The sequence below is a fragment of the Chelonoidis abingdonii genome, chromosome 6 (genome assembly GCF_003597395.2).
Source record: "Chelonoidis abingdonii isolate Lonesome George chromosome 6, CheloAbing_2.0, whole genome shotgun sequence".
Taxonomy (NCBI): Eukaryota; Metazoa; Chordata; order Testudines; family Testudinidae; genus Chelonoidis; species Chelonoidis abingdonii.
Window position 1 is genome coordinate 19,039,477 of NC_133774.1, and position 22,960 is coordinate 19,062,436.

The window sequence follows — 22,960 nt, forward strand, 5'->3', positions numbered from 1 at the left end:
AAAACCTAAACTTAATTTCCCTAATACTAATTTCTCCCTACTGCTACTCACACCTTCTTGTCAACTATCTGAAATGGGCCACTCTCATTACCACTTCAAAAGTTATTTTTCCTCCCTTGGTATCCTGCTGTTAATTGAATTGTCTCATTATATTGACCTCACACTTGGTAAGGCAAATCACATCTTTTCATGTATTTATACCTGCTCCTGTATTTTCCACTCCATGCATCTGATGAAGTGGTTCTCGCCCACAAAAGCTTATGCACCAAATAAATTTGTTAGGTCTCTAAGGTGCGTAGAAGGACTGCCTTGTCGGTTTTTTTGCTGATACAGACTAACACCGTGCTACCACTCTGAAACTATGTACTAGTTTACAATTGGCAAGGCTCCAATGGTGGGACACGGCAGGCTGTAGGCTGGCTTGCCATGCACTAAGGTCTCCGTGAGACAAGCCTTGAGTTGCATCCACTTAGAGACGTATGTGGTGGGGAGGATGGAATAACAGGTGGGGGTGGTGAACACATGGGGGAAAAAAAATCAAATGAAATGGAGCAGAGAGACAACACAGTAAAAAAGAGTTTCGCCACCGTAAGTGAGGACCAGAATTTGGCTAGAGGAAAAAGAAAAAACTCCATGCAAAAATGCAATTTAAATGTAGTATATAGGCCAGCCTGTTTCTTTTCTATACTTAAACAGTACAGGCTTTTCCTTTTGTTAGAGAAATTTTTTTTCAGTAATAAAATTTAATGGGTGAGGAAGAGAGCACAATATATAGATTCCAAAATAAAGAGTGTATTCTGCATCGTTTGCATGACTGCATCACTCATTGAAAAGACAAGAGACAAGTGTCTGGAAACGCATATGTTTAAAATAATGCAGTCTTGGTGATATTGTTGTAGCTTTCCTACTCCGATTGGAACCTTAAGCATTCATTAACCTAGAGAAGGCAGCATGAACCCCTCTAAGCTTAATTTACCAGCTCAGATTGATCTCCTGCCCACCATCAAAAATCCAGGGTTGGCTCCTCTGGTCTCCCCAAAACTTCCCTGGAGGGACCCCAAGACTCAAACTCTGAGTCTCACCACAAAGGAAATAACACTTCCCTTCCCCCTCTCCTCCACCCGATTTCCTCTCTGGGCTAACCTGAGATTATGATGCAATCTCTTTTACTTCACAATACCAGAACATGTCTTCCTCATTCCACAAGAGGACAAACCCCAAACAAGGACAGAAAAATGATTCTATCTCCTTTCCCCCCCTCCCACAAATTCCCTGGTGCTGTGAGAGCTTCACCCTTCGTAGATTTAACACAAAGAGAATTTCCCCTTCCCTTCGTTCCTTAGCCTACCAGAAGAGAACTCAAACAAATCTTACAAAGAAGAAAAAAACAGAACATATCTCTGCATCAAGTTGACCATACACAGAGGCTATTACTTAAAGAAAAATATGAATAAACAGCCTTTATCAAAAAGAGATTACAATTTAAAAACATTCCAGCAAATACACCAATGTAAAACAAACATATAAAAGGCCTATTGTTTGTTACTCACAACTTTGAAAACTGAAGATTGGAAGCTTGAAAGAATAGAAAGAAGCTCCCGATAGCCGGAGAGACAGACAAAAGACACAGAGCAAACCATTCCTCCTGAGCTTGAAAAATCCAGTTTCCTGATTGTCCTCTGGTCAGGTGTTTGGTCCCTGTTAAACCCTTTACAGCGATGAAAGAAAACATTAACCTTTAGCTATCTATTATTACAGATGTATAGATGCTAAATGCTTAGATTTCGTTCAGCGCTACCTTGTTGTATCTCATTCCTTACGTACCATAGAGTACAGACTTTAGTGTTTTAAAAGGAAATGGCAGCCCTATATAGGATTAAACCTCTTAAAATGATTCTAAAAATCAAAGGTTGCCATCAGGATTTTAGTGTTTGATATCTTACAGAGGGTCTCTTTTTCTTTTTTTAATTTGTATGGATTAAGCACCTAGAGCAACAGCTTCATTGACTGGGCACTTTTACAAACATAAACAAATAATCCCTGCCCAAAAAAACTGTATATCTATTCATAAGTTAAAAGATTGTGATCTTAAACCAATTAGATCAACTGGAGTTTCCATTTGACTCCAATTATTCTTTGGATCCAGACCCAAGATAAGCAGTGGTCACAGCACACCAGTTGCCTTAACCAGAAGGGCTAGATACAAATACATGCAAACCAACAGGCCAGATACAAATACTCTGATAGTACCGGAATCCTAGAATATCCAATAATAAAGCATATTGTCCTTGCCCTATTATTCACTTTTTGGACTTTAAAAACAGTTACTGGTTGGCAGACTGAAATTTAGTCCTTGAAAAACTAAATCAAGATATATTGGAAGGAAAAAGGAAAAATTTTTGTGAGGTCTTGTTAAAAAAAAAAAATGTCACGAGTTGCTCAGAGGTTTAGAAAGGAATAGCCCCAGTGGAGATGAGTAGGCAAAATGGAGGTGAACTGCTCAAAGATACCAAATAAATTCAGTTTATTTTGTTATGGCAACAATAAACTCATTTTCCCCATGGTGGTATAACTACTTATGTGATATTAATATAATATACATATCAGATATGATACAATCTGAGAACCAGAAAACATATCTTCTGTTTCATTGGGAATTACTGTACCAAACATCCCACTGAAAATAAGGTACTTCCATGACCAGAGGTACTTTCTTTGGTTACACCAAACATCTCTGTATGAGTGTAAGTGGACTAAAACTTTTAGTTTGGATACCTATATCTATATTTCAGTATAAATAATATAATAATGAAACATCTGATTTTTGTAGCTACTGAGCCAATCATTTGAATTGGCTGGGACTTACTGGGTGCATATAAAGCATCTCTGCAGATAAAGCCAGATATTTAGGTGCTAGATTATGGATTTAGATATCCAACTTTATGCACCCAAATCTAGCCATGATACTTTGTTTGAACTTTAAGGGAAGTGGGTAATAAGTAATGTTGAGGCAGAGGGTTAGCATCATTTTTTATGAAGCAATTTTTGTTTCAGCAGTAGGGAGAAAGGAGAGTTAAACCAAGATGTGATTGTAAAGGGGAGAAATTTACATTTAAAGACAGTTGTAAGAGGTTGAGAAACAACCGATTTATTCAGGAATGGTGTCTGAAGTGGTCTGTGCAGAGCTATTAGGAGATGATGCCATTTAAGTGACTAGTTTTAGTGATAGATGTCTGAAAAAATATCCATTCACTTTACTGCAAGACATACGGTAAAGAGGGAAACAGTTTTGTGTATAGCCATTATTAACATAGCTACTGTGTTGCTTTTCACTAGGTCCTGACACAGAGGATGTGGGAAGTAGTATGTCAACGTTAGAGCGCTCACTTGCTGCCCACAGAGCCACACGTGCCAAGCTCATGATTCCAATGGATTCACAACCAAGCAACCCTTGTGAGTAGTGTATCTCTTACTCCTGCTTACAATTTTATGTGAGAACAATAGTGCATCTAGAGTCTCTTCCATTTGAGGATCTCAAAGCATCTTACAAATATTAATTAATTAAGCCTCATAACACAACTACGGTAAGTAGCATTAACCACATTTTACAAGGGAGTAAACCATGGCTTCCCAAGGCTTCACAATAATTCAGTAGGTGGAAATAGAATCAAGAAGTCCTAACCTCCAGTCCACTGCTCTAACCACTAGGCAACACATTTCTTATGTGTACATTTCCTATGTGTACAGTACTTGGGGACACACGTTACAAAGAGTTATATTTACTATGATGATTGCTGTTCTTCATTATAAAATGTAGCCAGTAAATGTCATTTTATGCATTACTGTGCAGTGTGATTCCCAACATGGATTACAGGATGGAGATGTTTATCTCTGGAAAGAATCCCTTGGTTTCAATGAACTGCTCAACACACATTAAATCTAAACATTATTTGGTATATGTTACATTACCAGTAATCTATAAGGCCTTGATCCAGCAACCCATTACATAGGTGCTTAACTTTAAGCACATGAGCGGTCCCATTGATGTCAATGAAACAACTTGTATTTTAAGGTAAGTAAGTGCTTAAATGTACTGAGGCAAAAATCATTCTTGGGAACTGTCTCCTTTTTCGGCTGTATCCGCTTGTAGATAACGCGATCACATACACACTATGACATTCCGGCCTGACATGCTGTTCCCTAAGGGGGGAGTTGTAAATATAAAAAATATTGGAGAATGCACAGGATAAAGATTCAGTGGGTTTGATTCTGATCTCATTTACTCCAGAGAAAATCAGAAGTTATATCACTGATGTTGATGGGCCTGATAATCCTCTCTCTCTCACACTAGACATACACTGCAATAACTGCACTAGCTATAGTAGCCATTACTCTTGATTTACCCTGATACAAGGTAGAGATGAATAAGGGCAGTGGAATCACACTGATGTAGAAGTGTTGTAGGCAAGATCAGAGTCAAACTCACGGTAATTGCAATGGTACAATGTCAGTATAAGTAATCAGTCCACTTTATAGTAGGTCAGTGTATATGGATAAAAGTGCTGTTGGGTTTTTCAGGATCAAATCTTAAATAGTTTTAGAAGGGTGAGGTCCTGTTTTCTATCTGTATCCTACTCTCACTTGTATATGTCTAATAGATTATAATATATAATGATATGTCAGGGGAAAATCGATCTCACATTCAGGTCTAATTTGTGAACTTTTTAGCTTGGGTTGTAATGAACCTGTTTCTTTCTCCATAAAATAAAAGTGGTATTTTTTTAAGGCGCTTGATGATATTTTTTAATTTCTCTGACTCAATGTGCCAAACATTGAAAGTGGTAAGAAATACGCTATAGAAAGGACTGAAGAAATGAAAACAGGTAATTATTCTGAAGTAAAATAAACACATTGGCACTGTTAAGTGGCAAAATAGAAGAAACTTAAGCTGATTTTAAAAAGCACAGAAAATCAATTTATTTGAGTTCTTCAGGATTAAATGAGCTATTGAATGAAACTTTTTGTATTGACGTGAAAGGGCAAAGCATTGGTGAGTTTCATGATGCTACAAGTGAGACTGTTTGAAGCCATCATCGTTATTGAAATGTCGCCATGATGATACTCTTAAGTCTCTAAATTCCTTCAAGAAAAGGCACTAAACTTGATAAAGCAATTGAAGGGGGTTTCATAGGGTCTTGGCAGATTACAGTCCAATGATGCTAAAGTCAGTCTTAGTGGAAAACTGGCTTAATCTCATTAATAATGATGAGCTGGACCCACGCAAGGACAAAATTGAAAAAAAATTCAGAGCATTGTTTCCAATACATAACCATCACAATTGATCTCAAATATGCAGATCTCAGAGCTGAGCTGAAAACCAGAAAAGAGGCTGAAATACAGCTGATGATACATAGTCCTAAACACCTTCCTTCTCCCTAAGCATTTGAAACTGAAGATCTGGATTTCGATCCCAAGTCTGTTTGTGAAGGAGGCTACATCACAGTTTGTTGTATCAAAATGGTGACAAGTTATGGAGTAAAATCTTGGAAAATAGGACAGTTGAATTCAGAGTGTTATCTACTGGTGAAAGACCTGTGCTCCTTCTCAGCACCAACACAACATTTTTATCATTTTCTGATTGGCTTAGTCAAAATGTATTAATAGGGTAGGGTTACCAGATGTCCCGATTTTATAGGGACAGTCCCAATTTTGGGGTATTTTTCTTATATAGGCTCCTATTACCTCCCACCCCCATCCCGATTTTTCACACTTGCTGTCTGGTCACTCTATAATAGGATAGGTGCTGACAACAAATAACTTGACAAAAGTGTGTATCATTATATAAGGGCAAATTTTTAAAAAGGAGGTAGAAAAATTTTGAATACTTAGGATAATGTTCTTGTGATTTACCCACACAATTCCAATCTATTCATTTTTTATAAAAACTTACATCTGTATGAGGAAAAAATATGCTCATAGAACGAATCACTTTGGGGGGTTTATTTTCACTGATTTTTTTATTTAAGTATTTTTTCCAAAGTTGTGGAAAATCACAACAACCCTGTTTTAGGGGTGGAGGTGATCATGTTGATGTTATGTTGGGCAATATTTGGGGACTTTGGGCTTCTGAGCACAGCTTTGAAGTTTTTACTTCATAATCTCAATGAGCCATACTTAGATTATATTTTTATAGGGCGTAGTGAAAAATGTTTGATGCAGAAGGGCAATAGTCAGGGAGCTCCAAAATTTAGTAAGGGAATTTCTGCTTTCAAACTCCTAAAGCATCCGTATTAAATACAAATTCAATTCTTGGTAGGCTGTGTCAGAACAAATTTCTTGTCATATTACAGAGGTTTATTGAAAATGCTTGAAGCTATCTTTTCCCTTAGCTTCTCTACATACATATATAACATTACAGAATACTCTGATTTTTTTTTTTTAATTCTTATTACCTATGTCTTGGAGAAGAATGAAGGGATGGACTTCAATAAATATGTTGGGTTTTTATGGCTCAATACAGAATGATTGTTTTTGCAGTGCATTAACCGTGTTACAAGCAGGAAGACTATTATTTAACCTTTCAAAAGTGTGAATAAAATGATTTCCACAGATAAAATTAAATCTTTGAATAGTAAGACTACTATTCTAAGGATGAGTAAATTGAACCTAGACATTTTGAATGTTCAAAATACTATGATTATCATTTCTTAATAAAAGTGTTGTGCGGTTCTACACTTCCCATTTTCCTTTGGAAGTACAGAAATGCCCAACAAAAATTCTCATTTAGTGCTTAAAGAAGTAATAAGAAATAAGCTTTGGCACAACCACTGACTCTTTGTGTGACCTGGGGCAAATTTCCGAGTTTACGACTCTGTGTGGTGGCTATAATAAAGGCTAGAAGTAATAATAATGTCTACTTTAACATTTATAATATTGTTTGCAATTCACATGTGAAAAGTGCTACATAAGCCAAAAAAAAATCATCATTGGGCCAAATCCTGAAGTTCCTACTCAGTGTTTACTCGGGCAAAACTTTTAAGTCAGTGGGAGTTTCCCTGAGTAAGAAGTGCATAAAAACTGGTAAAGGAATTCAGAATTTGGCCCATTATTTTTTATTATTGATTGTTTATTCCTGGATTGTTCAAAATCAGAACATATTGGAAATCACTCACAAGAAATCCTGATTTCATTAGATTTTGAGCCAGTTTCCAAACCAAAATGATTCATGTGCTTTGGAGAAGCCTTAAATGTTCAAGTGACTAATATGTGCATAACCCGTTGTTTCTCTTTCCTGTCTTTGTTGGTTGTAATTCCCATTAGAACTATTAGAGTTAAATGTACACACTGAGTGAGGAAGTAGGACCAGTCTCAATTACACTGGTGTAAATCAGCAATAACTATAGCAGAGTCACGAAAATTATATCCTGGCCCTTAAAGCGTTGATCCGTCCATTTTCCTTTCAAATATTTGTCACTTAACAGGAAAATATTCAAACTTGTCTGCCTAATCTGCACCCTTGAAACGGGCATTTATGTTTGCAGATAGTTTCATACATAAAAGTGGCTTTTTGTGAAAATATCTCAGTCACATGAAACAAGCCTATTTCTGTATACAGATGTGGTATATGTATGTGTGTTGGTGTGTCTATAAAGGGCATACACACATTGTTTGTTTGTTTATTTATTTATCTATTATTTATATTACCATAGCATTTAGGATCTAGTCATGGATCAGGACCCCACTGTATCAGGCATGATACAAAATACATATTTTGTGGCTACACTTTGGGCACCCTGCTTTGAAAATGTAGCCATGGCTAGTTTTCTGCTAGATCCTTCCATTTATTTTTAACCTTCTACAAATACCCACAGAATGTTAAGAGTTCTTTAATTCTCTCTCTACTTCTCTCTCTTTTCAGCTGTTGTCAGTGCCATCCCAGTGCCAACACTAGAAAGTGCCCAGTACCCAGGAATTCTGCCATCTCCAACATGTGGATATCCGCATCCGCAGTTCACTCTCCGGCCCGTGCCATTCCCAACACTCTCTGTTGACCGGACTTTTGGAACAGGAAGAAGTCAGTACAGTGCCTTACCTTTTATTTTGATGTTTGTTTTCTGATGAAGTGCTTTAAAGTGGTGTTTAGACTGGAAATAAGGCATACATTTTTATTAGTGAGGGTAATTAATCATTGGAACAGGAGTTGTGTTGGATTTTCCCTCACTGGCAAATTTTAAATCAAGATTGGATGCTTTTCTAAAAGATCTGTTCTACTGCAAACAGGGATAATTTTGTGAAAGTTCTATGGCCTGCAGGAGATCAGACTAGATGATCACAATGGGTCCTTTGTGACCTTGGAATCTATGAATCTATGAAATAGCAAACACAGTATTAATTTCTTATCAAGAGGACAGTATACTTTAAAGGAAGGCTTATAACTAGCTTAGAGTTTGTGTACCCATTAATTTGAACAAAATGACATCTCACCTCATGACTGGGTTCCTCTGGGTGTTTTCTGGTATGAGCCAGTAATAAAAAGGAAAATATCTGCAGTTGTGTAGTACAGTATAATTTTGAAGTGTAGTAAGAATGCATGCAGTCTTCGCAGTTCATTCCTTCTTCACAAATTTAACCAGTATACAATATAAAAACAATACACTGTGGGTTGCATTTTCAAAAAGCACTCCATCCTGCTCCAACTCGAAATCAATTGCAAAATTCACATTGACATCAATAGAAAAATTCCATTGATTTCAGTGGGAACAGAATTAGGCCAATGTTGATTGGTCTTCAAAATCCCACCCAGCTTTCTCTATATTAAGCCCAGGTTTGCCAAAATTGCACTAATATTTTCTTACCAGCAGATTTGTTCCTTATAAAACATTGTCATCATATACTCCTTAAACTCGGTGTTCACCTGTGTTTAATTAGGCATTCTTGTGCATTTGGAGGATCAAAATATTATGGTAGAGAGCTCGTTAGTTCGTACCAGGTGGACTGAGAATACTTATCAGGGGAGACACCAGAGAGTCTTGCTTCACACCTCTTCTTAGAAGTTGAACGTTGTTGCACCTCTTCAGGATCATCTGTGTCAAATCCCCCAAAGTTTTAAAACTCCTTGGTTTGTACTAAAACAAGATTTATTAAGAATTGAAAGGGAATTGGATCAAAATAAAAAAAAACATCTGCATAATATACCTAGCCTTAAACTCTGCACCAAGTTGTCTAGATAGGTCCAAGTCATGTCATTAAACTTGGAAGAAATAGTGTATGCTTCTGCAGAATGCATACTTTTACCAGCTTGCCCCTTTGTCCATGACAGATTGGCAGGGCAGCATTTCTTAGACTCAGGCATCTCGTATCATCCTTTGCCCCTCATCCTCTCAGTTTACTTTAAACTGCCTTCCTATGGCATATTCCACAAAAATATTACCGTATATGGACCCTTCAGGAAGGATATAACAGTCTTGCATGAAATAATAATACTTATCTCTTACTTAGCATTTTTCATCAGTAAATCTTAAAGCACTTTACAAAATGGGTCAGTATCATTATTGCCATTTTACAGATGGGAAAACTGGGGCACAGAGAGGTAAAATGTGCAAGGTCATCCAGGAGGCTAATGGTAGAGCTAGGAATAGAACCCATGTTTCTTGAATTCCAGACCATTACACTCTCCACTAGCTCACACTGCTTGCCGTGGCATAGATTTACCAGACTTGTATTCTATAGAGAAATAGATTGGTGTACTTTTGTTCCTGTACTCACTTTACAGTTTATAATGTGCTTTGGAAAGCATACGCACATAACAGTTGTCCCTCAGCCTCACCTTCACACCTTATTTTGAAATAAGCGGTCCTAACATCATGGGCCATATGTTCTAGCCCGGGGTCAGAAACTTTTCAGAAGTGGTGTGCCGAGTCTTCATTTATTCACTCTGATTTAAGGTTTTGTGTGCTGGTAATACATTAAAGTTTTTAGAAGGTCTCTTTCTATAAGTCTTTCATGTGTAACTAAACTATTGTTGTATGTAAAGTAAATAAGGTTTTTAAAATGTTTAAGAAGCTTCATTTAAAATTAAATTAAAATGCAGAGCCTCCCGGACTGGTGGCCAGGACCCAGGCAGTGTGAGTGCCACTGAAAATCAGTTCATGTGCTGCCTTCGGCACGCACGCCATAGGTTACCTACCCCTGCTCTAGCCTATGACCATGCTTTTGCATGTTAATTATCCTAGCTTGAGGGCTCATATTTTCTTATAATTCCCTCTTAACTTTATTCAACTCTTCAGTATGAATTACTGACATATTTATGTCAATCTATCACACACATTTTTCATATTGCTGGTAGTCTGTGTTGCTAGTTCATGGAGAATAAATTCCATGAGTGGTTTTTCTCCTGTTTGATTTTTGCTTTCAGTCATTATGGTCAGACCCAGAGACATTGGCAATTGACATTTCAGTAGAAGGCTTACTGGTAGACTGTGGGCCTAGATGTTCTATCCATGAACCTAGTATCGTCACCTTCTTCCCCTACAATGACTGGATCTAATACAAGGCTAAATGGTAGTTGCCTCTGGAGGGCCTGGCTGGGGCAGCTGACTCCTGGCTGAATGTTTCTGTGTGAGAGTATAGACCTCCCTCACCCCCAAATTATCACAGATTTAACATGCGGAAACACAGGGTCTTCATCTTTGTGATGTATAGACACCAAACTTGGGAGGAGAATTTTAACTTCACATTGCAAGATGTTGGATTCTGCCTACCCATGAAGATGGAAGAGAAGATTGGCAGATTGGAATGTGTGGTCTTTATCCTGGAGAGTTTTTTAAAAAAATGTGGATGCATGGGCAATTGCACCTCTGATAGGCACTTTGATAGTGTTCACTGGGGCAATGTGGAGCAAAGATCATACATTTCATAAGTATGTTTCATGATACATTTCACAAGGGATTTTATATATATATATATATGAATTGTCAAAAGTATAACACAAAGTAAGGCATGCACAAACCTGCCACTCCCCTGAAGAGCACTGGACAGGAGGCTGGTGTCCTGTTCCCCATATCTTGTAGATGGCCTCCCACAGGATGGATTGGAACATGACTGCCTCCTTTTGAGACAAAGCCCTTTGCTCCCCTCTCTGGACTCTGCTAGGTCAGCTGCTATCATCTTGTCCTCGTTGTGGTGTTACCTCATCTTTTTTCTAATACCTCCAGACCTCTCCTGTGACCTCTCACAGCATTCACCCCATCAAGTGCCTTCATCCACAAACAATTATTTTACATTGCTAGACTTCTCCCCAGAGGATGTCATAGCATACCTCAGTCATCTGATCAATATCTTACCCTTTTCTTGTGAAAAAAAAATGCATTTTTGAACTGAGTCTGACCAACCTACCCACCCTGGAATCATCACGGGAAGCAGGTGGTGAGAGCAACTGAGCATTTCTGTACAGCCATGATTGATCCAAAGCAGATATTTCTGCAGATCTCCAGTAGGAATTGTGAGGTACTACTCTCAGAATGACATCTTGAAACTTTCTGGCTAAATATTTCGCTTTTACACAGCAGAGTAGAAATGAGGAGAATTATCTGTGGATAAATTCCCACACATGCAGCAAACCAGGTGGGAAGTCAAAGAAAACATTGTTACTTCTGCAGCATCCATCAGAGATGCAGTAGACTCAGCTGCAAAATATGACAGAAAGGAGCCCCACAAAACTCCATACACAAAAAAATCCATAAGGCAGAAACTATTTTCATATATGTTTGTTTTATCAAATAACCAGCCAAGCAATTTCCTAGCTTTCTGTAACAGCATGGTGGGTTAGCCTTCTGCCTGAGTGAAATGGAGGAGAGGCTAGATAGATAGATTTGTGTATGTGTGTGTGTATATATGTATGTACATTCTTGCTCTCTCTACTAATGCTCCCACCACTGAATACAGGGACTGGCAGCAGCACATAATATGAAAGAATGGCTGTGCTCCTTGTTGCACATTTCCCTCCTACACACTCAGCCAGCAGACAACATTAAAAAGCAGCTGGAGAATCTGCTTCATGTTTGGATCTCCCATATGGCTTCTCTTCTCCAGAAAATGGTTTCAGCAAAATAACACTAGGATTCTGACTCCATCATATCCACTTCTTTGTCTTAATCTGATCATGTGGGGTTTTCTTGACAGTGATGGCAATTGAAGATCATACTAGGGAAGGTGATAAGATATATTTGTATCCATTTGAACCACACAGTTAAAACCCCATGAGAATCTTGCCCCATTGCAGTAAAGTTTTAAAAAAATGAAATACATGCCCTGTAATAATTCCTTTGTGGTGAATTCTACCTACTGTACTACATGGCTGAACATACTATTGATCAGGATGTAGCAATGTTTGAATACATCATGTGCAATATCATTAAGGAAAGTGTTGCTGTGCATTCTGTAAAGTGGACCATGCTTGAACGCCTCTTTCTGTTCCTGAAACCATTCATGGTTGACCTCAAAGCTTCCAGTGTTGAAAATCTTCTTTAAGCCAAGTTTTACTGTTCATCTTCTACTGAGAAGAAAACTTAAAAAAAAAAAAAAAGGGGGGGGGGGCTAAGTCAGAATCAACCAGAACCTCCTTGAATAATACATCTGCTTGTTTGTTTTACACTATCAGTGAAATTTATATAAACCAATTATTATACATTTGCTTTTCTATCCTTGCTGCCAGGAAATATATTTGTCATATTAAGGTGGCTTCACTCTGTTCTGCAGTTCCTCCTAACCATTAGCCTTCACCTAAGGAATCTGTCCGGTCTCTATTTTGAGCTGTTTAACGTGTACCTCAGGATTCTGGGGAAAGATTGTGAGATGCTGTAGGCTGCAATGTCATCAAACTTGCAGAGGATCTCAAGTTTGTCTCCTCCCCATCAAGCACAGACAATTCTGTCCCCTTGAGGTCTCAGAATATGAGAGAAATGAACAACTGGATGAGACCTGATGATTCATCCTTAACTAGGAAAAACACTGAAGTGGCACTGGTCAGGAAGAAGCAGTTTTAAGGACTAGTACAGGGATTCTCAAACTGGGGGTCGGGACCCTTCAGGGGGTCATGAGGTTATTATATGGGGGATCATGAGCTGTTAGCTTTTGCCCTAAACCCCACTTTGCTTCCAGCCCCGAGACCCGCTCTCCACCAGGCAGAAGCTAGAGGCAATGCGTGGAGTTTTTTGCCAGGGCATGCCTGGGGAGGCATGACTCAAGCTATTGGGTGGGGCATGAACCTTTAAATTGTGCATCCCACTCTCAGCAGGCACCAGTTGTCTCTGGCAGAAGCCCCTAAACCCACTGCCCTGCCGCAGGGCAGAAGCCCTGAGTCCCTCCTCCCCTGTCTTATAGATAGAGAATGGAGAGGCCTTGGGGGCAGGAGGATCAATGAGCTGCACTTTAACTGTCAAAAGAACCGTATGTGGCTTGCGAGCCATGATTTGGCCACCCCTGTTCTATGCCATCTATACCAATATTCCAGTCATGAGATTTAGCCCACTGAGTCTCTGTGATGCCAGTTGTCATAATTTAGCTTGTGGACTAGTACTTCCATATATTCTTGTCTATTCCCCCCACAGGTCTTGGTTTGATATATTTGAGAAGTATAATGATATCAGATGTATGAACTGTTCATTGTATATCTTTTACTCAGTGATATCTTTGAGAAGTACTCCCACTTTGAATGTGGCTGTTAGCTCCACTCTGACATGAAGTCAGAGATAAGCCCAGGCTATACCAGCATATGTTTAATCATGAATGGCAATCACGACCCAGAGGACAGGGTATCAGACTGGGATTTAGGAGGTGTCAGTTTTATTACTGGCTCTGTGTGACCCTGGGCTGCATTTCTCTGTGCTTCTGTTCCCCCTCCCATGCATTGTCTGTCTTTTCTACTTAGATTATAAACTCTCTGGGGACAGGTTCTAGTTATTTGTATAGCACCTATACAATATGGCCCTCATTTCAGTTAGGGCCTCTGGCTTTATTGTAATACAAATAAGAATAATAAATTTGCTAGAACACGATTTTTAGTCTCAGGTGAGAAGTTTAGCTATTTATATTTATATTCTTGGGGAAAAGGTGCTGTGGGTGTTGGGTTTTGTTTTTGTTTTATTTCTTTTTGCATTTGCTAGAATAAGACAGATCCAGCTTCACTGTATTCAACAGAAATATTTCTGAAGTCATTTATGACGGACCAAAGAATTATCTTTAAAGCTGCTCTAGTTTGTGTAGAGGAATCTCACTAGATTGTCGTATGCGGCTCAGAGAGTCTGTAAGTTTGGCCACCCCGGCATAGAAGGAAAAGTTAATTAAAAAAAAACTGGCATGTTTAGCTTTGAGAAAAGAAGACCTGATAGTCTTAAAATATATTAAGGTTATAAAAAGGACTGTGATCATTTGTTTTCCGTGTCCACTGAAGGTAGCACATGAAATAATGGGCTTCATCTGCATCAAGGGAGATTTAGGTTAGTTATTAGTACAAACTTTCAAGCTATAAGGATAGTCAGTTAAGCAATGGAATAGACTTCCATGGGAGGTTGTGGAATTCCTGTCATTTGAGGTTTTTAAGAATAGATTAGACAAACACCAGTCAGGGATGGTCTACGTTTACTTGGTCTTGCCTCAGCATAGGGGGCTAAACTATATACGTTTTTGAAATCTCTTACAGGCCTATGTTTCTATGATTCTATTAGTCTATATGCAAATACAAGAGAAAAGTAAAAGTATACAGTAGAATGCTGAGACTATGTTAAGTCCACCAGCTCCCTCTTGTTCTTCTAGTAGACAGTTCATTCCTTCTGGAATCCAGAAAAACATGACAGCAGCAGAGGATTTGAAGAAGTAAATAAATCTTCCACATTGTAAATGGAGCTTACCCGGACATAAAAGTACTCCAGTTAGGGCCTGATCTAAAGCCTGTAGAAGTCAGTGGAAGGTCCTCCTATTGGTTTCATTGGGGTTTGGATCAGATGCCAAGGTACAGCAATTTTTTTTTTTACCTTGTCAAAGCTCTTAACTTCAGCAGTGAGGACAGTTGGGACCCAATACAATGTTTTTCATATTCAGGATTCTCTGAGAGCCTAGCTTCCATCAAAATCCTATTTTTAACTACAATATCTGTTCAAGTAATCAGAATTCTTCTGGGATTAGACATCAGTGCTGCGTTTCATAAGGGCAAATGTCTAGCTTCTAAGTGGGAAATTGAGGTAACTGGATCATGTGGTACCAGCAACAGACTCCTCTTCATCCATTATTTAAATAAACTTTCAGAGTTTCCATCTTCCATTCCCTCAGGAACCCGAACTAACTGCGAATTGATGGCTCTCATTAGGTTTTCAAGCATGAATGTTCTATTGTTTTAAAATTCCCTTCTCAAATACTAGACATCTTCCTCAGACAACTTATTTTCAATATTTACAGCCCAAGTCAAACCTTCTAATTTTTATGGAATCCTTGCCGTCAATTGTAGATGGAGTGCTTAACCCCATCAAGTAGTATAGTATTATACTTTTGTATAATAAAATTTATTGTAGTCTTCAGATTTTACAACTGTGCTTCCCTTCCAATATCCATCACCATCTTTCATTTCTAGCCCACTCAGATTTATACAGAAACTTTCTCAAAAGCTATATCTAATGCCTGTTAATGTTAAGAATATTACTCTCTGCACTGCTGGTGCCAGCTGATCAAGTTTTTCTCTCTGAGACCATAAACTCAGATGATAGCAGGCAAGTCAGTGGAGGTTAGCAATATGTGCTTGTTCTCTCTTGTCTGTGCGTGTGGGTCAGCAGACTCCCAAAAGAAGTGGATTTGAAGGACGTGATAGCCTTGGGCACAGCAGAAGAAGTAGGCTCTTCCTAATATCATGAAAGAAAATGTGAGGCCAAGAGCAGGACAAAAAGACAAAAGGCTGGATTTTTTCCTTTAAGCACAGCTGAGAGCAAGGAGTCACCCTCAGAGACCTTGCCACTGAGACACACACCTTTGAGTCACAATTCTCCAGATTCTCCTTGGCCAGCAAGCAGTAGGGATGGAACCAACATTCCACCATTCTCCATCCCTACTATTTGCCAACCTGCTCCCACAGCACTAGTTTACCTCTGTGCACCAAGTCAGAGATTTAAAGGTGCTTTTACTCTCCTGCACTGGCATGTGGTCCAAGTCAAAGCCTAGTCCAAAGAGAACAGTCAAGAAGGAAGAGTAGAAGGGGCACACAGAGCAAGGGAGCGGACGGAAAGAAGAGTGGAGAGCCAGTCAGTGGTATCATTATGCAGAGAGCACTGAAAGTGAAGACAAGGAAACTTCACTACAACCAAGTAAACTTTTACAAACTACAAATGATTGTGATCTTGGTCACATCCTGTAGTTAGTCTCCTCTGCCTGGAATTCCAAATTTCTGGAGAGGTCTGCAATATTGCCTCAGGAACAGATACAAGGATTCTGGAACAAAAATTCTCATTTCCATTTTTCAAAATAATTTTGCCACCTAGTAGGTTGTAATTATTTATCTACATGGACATTAATTATTATAAAGTGCCTTGAGATTTGTTCTGGCTCTGTAATTACATGTTATTTCTACAATGAGTTCTGGAGTTCCAGATCCTTACAGCATTTTCATTCCCAGTATAAAAAGTAGGCCAGATATCTAAGTGTCAGGAAGGTTGTTTTCTGTAGTAGAAGGATGAGCTGTTTGGGGTCTTGATTGTTTGTTTGTTTGTTTTTGCTTTCTGGGCTCCAGCCACAAAATTAACAGTTGAGCTATGAGCTATTCTGGCTGGCACAGATATTAAGGAGTTTTTACCTGACACAATACTGGACAAATCCAGTTTGCTCAAAATAAATACATCCCTGCTCTGATTATACTTTAACTTGTTTGCACCCTTCCACTGCTCTGTTTGCAAGTAAGGTAAAGATTTTTAGTCATTTAGGGAAGCTCTTGGCCTACTTACTGATGGACAAACTCTGCTCTAGTGAGATTCCTCTACACAATGAGGCAGGATTTTGGAAATCCTCAGGAAACACAGTACATCCCAGGGCTGCAGAGCCTCCATGAATTTGCCTAGGATGCAGGATCTGGAATGGGAGTGTTGAGACACTGTGCAGAGCATAAGAATATATAAGAACCTAGGAACGGCCATACTGGGTTAGACCAAAGGTCCATCTAGCCCAGTATCCTGTCTTCCGACAGTGGCCAATGCCAGATGCCCCAGAGGAAATGAACAGAAAAGGCAATAACCAAGTGATCCACCCCCTGCTGCCCTCTCCCAGCCTCTGGCAAACAGAGGCTAGCGACACCATCCCTACCCATCTTGGCTAATAGCCATTGATGGACCTATCCTCTATAATTTATCTAGTTGTTTTTTTAACCTTGTTATAGTCTTTACTTCACAACATCCTCTGACAAAGAGTTCCATAGGTTGACTGTGCATTGTGCAGAAGTGGCTACCACTTGTAACATGGGAGAGGAGATTCCTGGCCATCTTTCTGTTTAGTATACTATACCCATAACCATGGCATAACCAGCCAATGTTTCTTCCTCACAGTCTTATTTCTCCATGGATAACTCTAGCTAGTTAGGCCTGTCATGGTAGATAGAAGTGACTAGGATTTACTCCTTGGAGACATTTACTACTTCAAAATTAAAATTCTTCTCTCAAGTACAAAATGATCTATTCCTTCCACCCTCATATTTTTGATTAATCTATTGGCAGAGCAATTTCATTTAGACAGTGTGGTACCCTTGAAGGATGTCCTGCAGTACAATAGTGGTTTTCTGATGGTGCAGTATTGTGTCTGTGTATAAAATAGCAAAGACCAGTACACTCAGTGACTTAGAGACAGCACTAGATGGAGGACTCACACTTTTTACAGAATGCAGATAACTTTGTAAAGTGAGATACCCAGGGTGAAATCCCGGGTCCATTGAAGTGAATGACAAAACTTCCATTGACTTCAGTGGGGTCAGGATTTCATACCCAGTCTCCACACAGATTAAGTGACATCTGATCTTACTCCCTCCTTCTCATTTTCTATGCCTCAATCCCTCCATATACAGATGCAATGAGATACCTCTTCCTTCAAGTTGCTCAGCTCCTGGATTTCATCTTCTGGATAAACTAGGGTGACCAGACAGCAAGTGTGAAAGATTGGGACAGGGGTTAGGGGGTAATAGGAACCTATATAAGAAAAAGACCCAAAAATCGGGACAGTCCCTATAAAATCGGGACATCTGGTCACCCTAGGATAAACAAACAAACCAACCATAACCACTAAGATCCTTTTATGGTCTGTTAACCTGACCATATCACCCTAGTCTGTCAACACTTCCACTATCCTCCCTGCTCAATTGGACCCCACCTTCTTCATGTTTTTCCTCCATACCGCATGATCCGCTTGCAGGCTCAATCTGAGAAGGAACTAATGTAATATAGCTCTTGCTCTAAAGAGATCTGTAGCCAAGAAATGAATGGGCATGGAAACTGAACTACCCTTTGCCCCACAGGCTATCCAGTGAAACTACTGACAGAGCAGTATGGGGAAACTTAAACCATGCCGTTGCTTGTCCTATACCTGTTCTGTGCATAGCATTTTATGTACCATATGCTGGGTACTATCATAAGAGAACTCCATGTTTCAAAAACAAAACTGGCTCTTTATTAATAGAACTATTTACAGAGGTTCTGCAACTGCAGCTAGCTTTCCAGCTACGTGTACACAGACTGACTTCCTTTGTCACCTCCTGACTCTTCCCTCCTGCAACCTTTGCTTTTCCCTCCAAGTTCCCTGACAAAATTTTAGATTTCAGGACTCTTAATCCAACACCTTTCATAAGAACTCAACTCACGTGAATTTTTTAAGTTTAAAAAAAAATGAACCCAGAGCATTTATCACTTTCACAGATGGCCCATGACTGTGCAAATAAAGTGGATTACAGCATTAATACAAATGCCCTTAACATGTCCAAAAGCATTGGCACTGTCACATAGCATCTCTTTTATCCTGACACTGTTCTTTGAAAATATCACTGAGCAGCTTCTCTGTAGTTCCATTTGCAATATGTGCATATTCTCAGTAACAGACCATGTTGTTGGAACTACAAAAGCAGTTTCTCCTCCCTTGGTGGTCACACCTCAACTGCTAGAAGAGGGCCTCATCCTCCCTGATTGAACTAACCTCATTATCTCTAGACTGATTCTTGCCTGCATATTTATACCTGCCTCTGGAAATTTCCACTACATGCATCTGACGAAATGGGTCTTCACCCATGAAAGCTTATGCTCCAATACGTCTGTTAGTCTATAAGGTGCCACAGGACCCTTTGTTGCTTTAAACAGTTGTAATCACACTCAAATTACCAGTCTGGATACAAAGCAGACAAAAAAAGAAATTATTTCATCCACTGAAATGTTTTCCTTTTCTTTCATTTTTCTTTCACATTACTTTAGCCAAGTTTGTTACTCTGTTTTGGCATAGAAAGTTCTTGAGAGAGGTACTTTTTGAGATCCTTTTATAAGAAACACTCTAGAACACAGAGTAACCTTGATTTATATTTGAAGGTTGACATGGCATGTTTAAATCACAGAAAAATTGACTTTGGGTATAGGATAATAAAACAGCAACTGACTGCTTTGGCACAATGAATATTACTGCTGTCTCAAGGAAAAATGACATTGGTATTTGGTTAAAGAGAAATTAAGTCCCTTCTTTGTGTTCAACTCTCATTAGCTGTAACTATAACAATAATATTGGGCAGGATATAGAGAGTTTCAGCAGCTGAGATTTCTGTCACTATCCATATGATATACTTATGATTTTGGTTGATATTTATAATTTAAAGGCACCTAGATCCAACAGTGATGGGAACTTAAGAAGTTTGTATACAAATAAAATATACAGAGGGAGTGAAAAATGTCATTTTTTGTACTTTATTTGAAGGACAATTTACTGCAGCACTCTGGCACATGGCTGCTTTCAGGAATGTCTTGTTTCTAATTCATCTATTCATATCTTTTGAAAAAGTTTACATATTTCTTACAGCTCCTCAAAGGTTAAAGGCTGGCACTTCCCATTCTTTGGGAAATGAGCACAAAAGTAAGAAATAGGATTTGGAAAAGTATTTCAATAATAGTTCATTTTATTATTCCCTATCAGCGGTGAGTGAAGGACCAGTCCCACAACAGCCATCCATGCTGCCACAGACACAGCCTGAACATGCCAGCAACGAGGACGCCCCGAGCAGAACAATTCCCACAGCCTGTGTCCGGCCTACGCATCCTCTCCGCAGCTTTGCCAACCCCTTGCTACCTCCACCGATGAGTGCAATAGAACCGAAAGTCCCTTATACACCACTTTTGTCTCAAACAGGTAATAATTCAGGAAAGAATGACTGATATTATTTATTAGCCACTAAGGTGCAGTATTCAAGCTGAGCCTGTATGCAGGGATTATCTGTCTAATGTACTTATCTGCCCTCTGCCCTCAGAATAGTGTGGGAGCACCTCATAATTTTAAGTTAGTTATCTTCACAATACCCATGTGAGGCAGGGAAGTGCTGTTATCCCTATTTTAATGGTGGGGAACTGAGATATGGAGAGACTAAGGGCCAAATATTTAAAGGTATTTATGTGCCTAACGATGCAGATAGGCACCTTGTGAGACTTTCACAAGCCTGCAGGAACCTAGGTAGATGCTTTTGAAAAATTCCACTGGGTACTTATCTGCATCTTTAGGAGCTTAAATACCTATACAGAGCTGGTCCTAAGTGACTTGCCAAAGGCTATGCAGGAAATTCTTGGGCAGATTAGGGATTTGAACCCAGATCTTCCAAGACCTAGGGTATGGCTACGCTTGAAATTTCAAAGCGCTGCTGCGGCAGCGCTGTGGGAGTACTGCCGTGGCAGCGCTTTGAAGTGTGAGTGTGGTCAGAGCGCCAGCTCTGGGAGAGAGATCTTCCAGCGCTGCACGTACTCCACATCCTCTACGGGTGTAGCTTGCAGCGCTGGGAGCCGTGCTTCCAGCGCTGCGGCACTGATTACACTGAGGCTTTACAGCGCTGTATCTTGCAGCGCTCAGGGGGGTGTTTTTTCACTCCCCTGAGCGTGAAAGTTGCAGTGCTGTAAAGTGCCAGTGTAGCCATATCCCCAGACACTGGATTATCCTTCCTCTTTCTGCAGTAGGGCTTTGATTTTTGTTCTGCTTATGTTCCATTGACTGCCATCATTTTACGTTTTGCATTTAATTTGTATTACGCTGGGACCCAGCATGGATGTGCAAGGAAAGTGAAGGACACAAAGACCTTCCCTTCTGCTGCAGAACCTCAGATAGGAGCCAGCCATAGTTGCAGTCCTTGTGTTCTCCTAAATACAGAGATTGTTCTCAACACTCCCTGGAGGGCTACGCACCTCAAAGGAGAGTGGGAGGAGCAGCAGTGGAGAGGAGCATATGCTGTACTCTTAAGGGCTGAGCCTCGCACTCATTTGCACTTAAGTTTCTTTGCAGCATTCTGACCATTGGAGAGGGCCTTGAAGTGAGTGTAAATGTCCTTAATGCCCACATAAGTGCTCCAAAGTGGCCTGAGTGTAAATGCTAATCAGGCCTCCTGTGGCTTTCAGAGCTGCCCTCTGGGACAAAGCAGCTGTTCTCTGCCAGCAACCTGGGCCAGACCCTAATAAGCACACTCTGACTATAAATCGTAATGCCCGTGTACTGCGCCTTCTATCTATGCATACCACTCCCAGTCACATCATTGACATCAGTGATGGTTGTGCCTGCAGACTGAGGCTGTTTATAGAACTGAAACTAAGTGACATCCTGGTGAGAATTGTAGAATTAAAAGGTCAACCCTTACCTATATTTTGACTTTCTTAAAAGTTGCAACCCTCTACATTTAAAATTCTTCATCCTCTACTGGGAAGCTCCATTAAATATCATTAAGTTCTCACTTAGAATCATAAAATCATAGAATATCAGGGTGTGGTCAGATGCTGCCGGTGTGGTGCTCTGCTCTATTCAGTGTTGATATCAGTCAGCTGTGTGCATGTGTTGTCTCTGTGTGCTGCCCCAGTTCTGTTCAGAAAGCTGACACAGCAGACCCCAGAGAACCCCCAATGACCACAGACTCTTGTGAGGTACGAAGGCACCCGGGCCAGGTTTATTATAGAAGAGAAACACGGTCTCCAGCTCCCCGGATTAGCTATCCAAAGTGCTGCTAAGGTGCTGCTAGCTAGTACATATGTGCTCCCTGGCAATGGACCAGCTCAGTCAGTGGCGGGACATTCCACTGCCCCCTAGGCCAGACAAAGATATCCACTCAGAGGTGTGTTCTTGTACACAGGTACAAACAAGTTACACATCACTTCTGATGTATTGAGGTGCAACCCCTCTACATAGCAAGGTGCAACCCCTCTACTCAGTAAGGTGCCACCTCTCACCATGTACATGTTGGTTTGAACAAAACAACTCTATTCATCATATTCCCCTTTTGCCCCTGTCCTTGTTATCTGTGTGGAAAGTGCAAGTATCGGAGTGCTCTGGCATCTCTAGTGTCCAGTACCTTTTAGGTATGTGTATTTTTGCAACATCAGCCCTTTTGTTGCCAGCGTCTGTGAGCAGGGCCTGCCTCTGGCTTACAGCTTAACTTTGCTTTATGTTAGCAAAGTCTTGACCATTACTTTAGTTCAAGTCTTAGGCCTCATACCAGGCCTTTGATAAGGGTTTATGTTTCAGGGCCTCATCTTAATACATTGGGTTGGAAGGGACCTTGGAGGTCATCTAGTCCAACCCCCTGCTCAAAGCAAGATCAATCCCCAACTAAACCATCTCAGCCAGGGCTTTGTCAAGCCTGGCCTTAAAAACCTCTAAGGAAGGAGATTCCACCACCTCCCTAGGTAACCCATTCCAGTGCTTCACCATCCTCCTAGTGAAAAAGTTT

At 39.9% G+C, this 22,960-nt stretch overlaps 1 protein-coding gene across 1 annotated transcript in view; it reads left to right on the top strand.

The window, feature by feature from the left end:
• The window catches only part of DCC (DCC netrin 1 receptor), a 978,992-nt gene that overhangs the window by 934,282 nt on the left and 21,750 nt on the right, over nt 1-22,960 (top strand). The window contains 3 exon segments of the mRNA XM_075066875.1: nt 3,337-3,453; nt 7,919-8,074; nt 20,182-20,394. Of these exon segments, the coding sequence (XP_074922976.1) occupies nt 3,337-3,453; nt 7,919-8,074; nt 20,182-20,394 (486 nt within the window).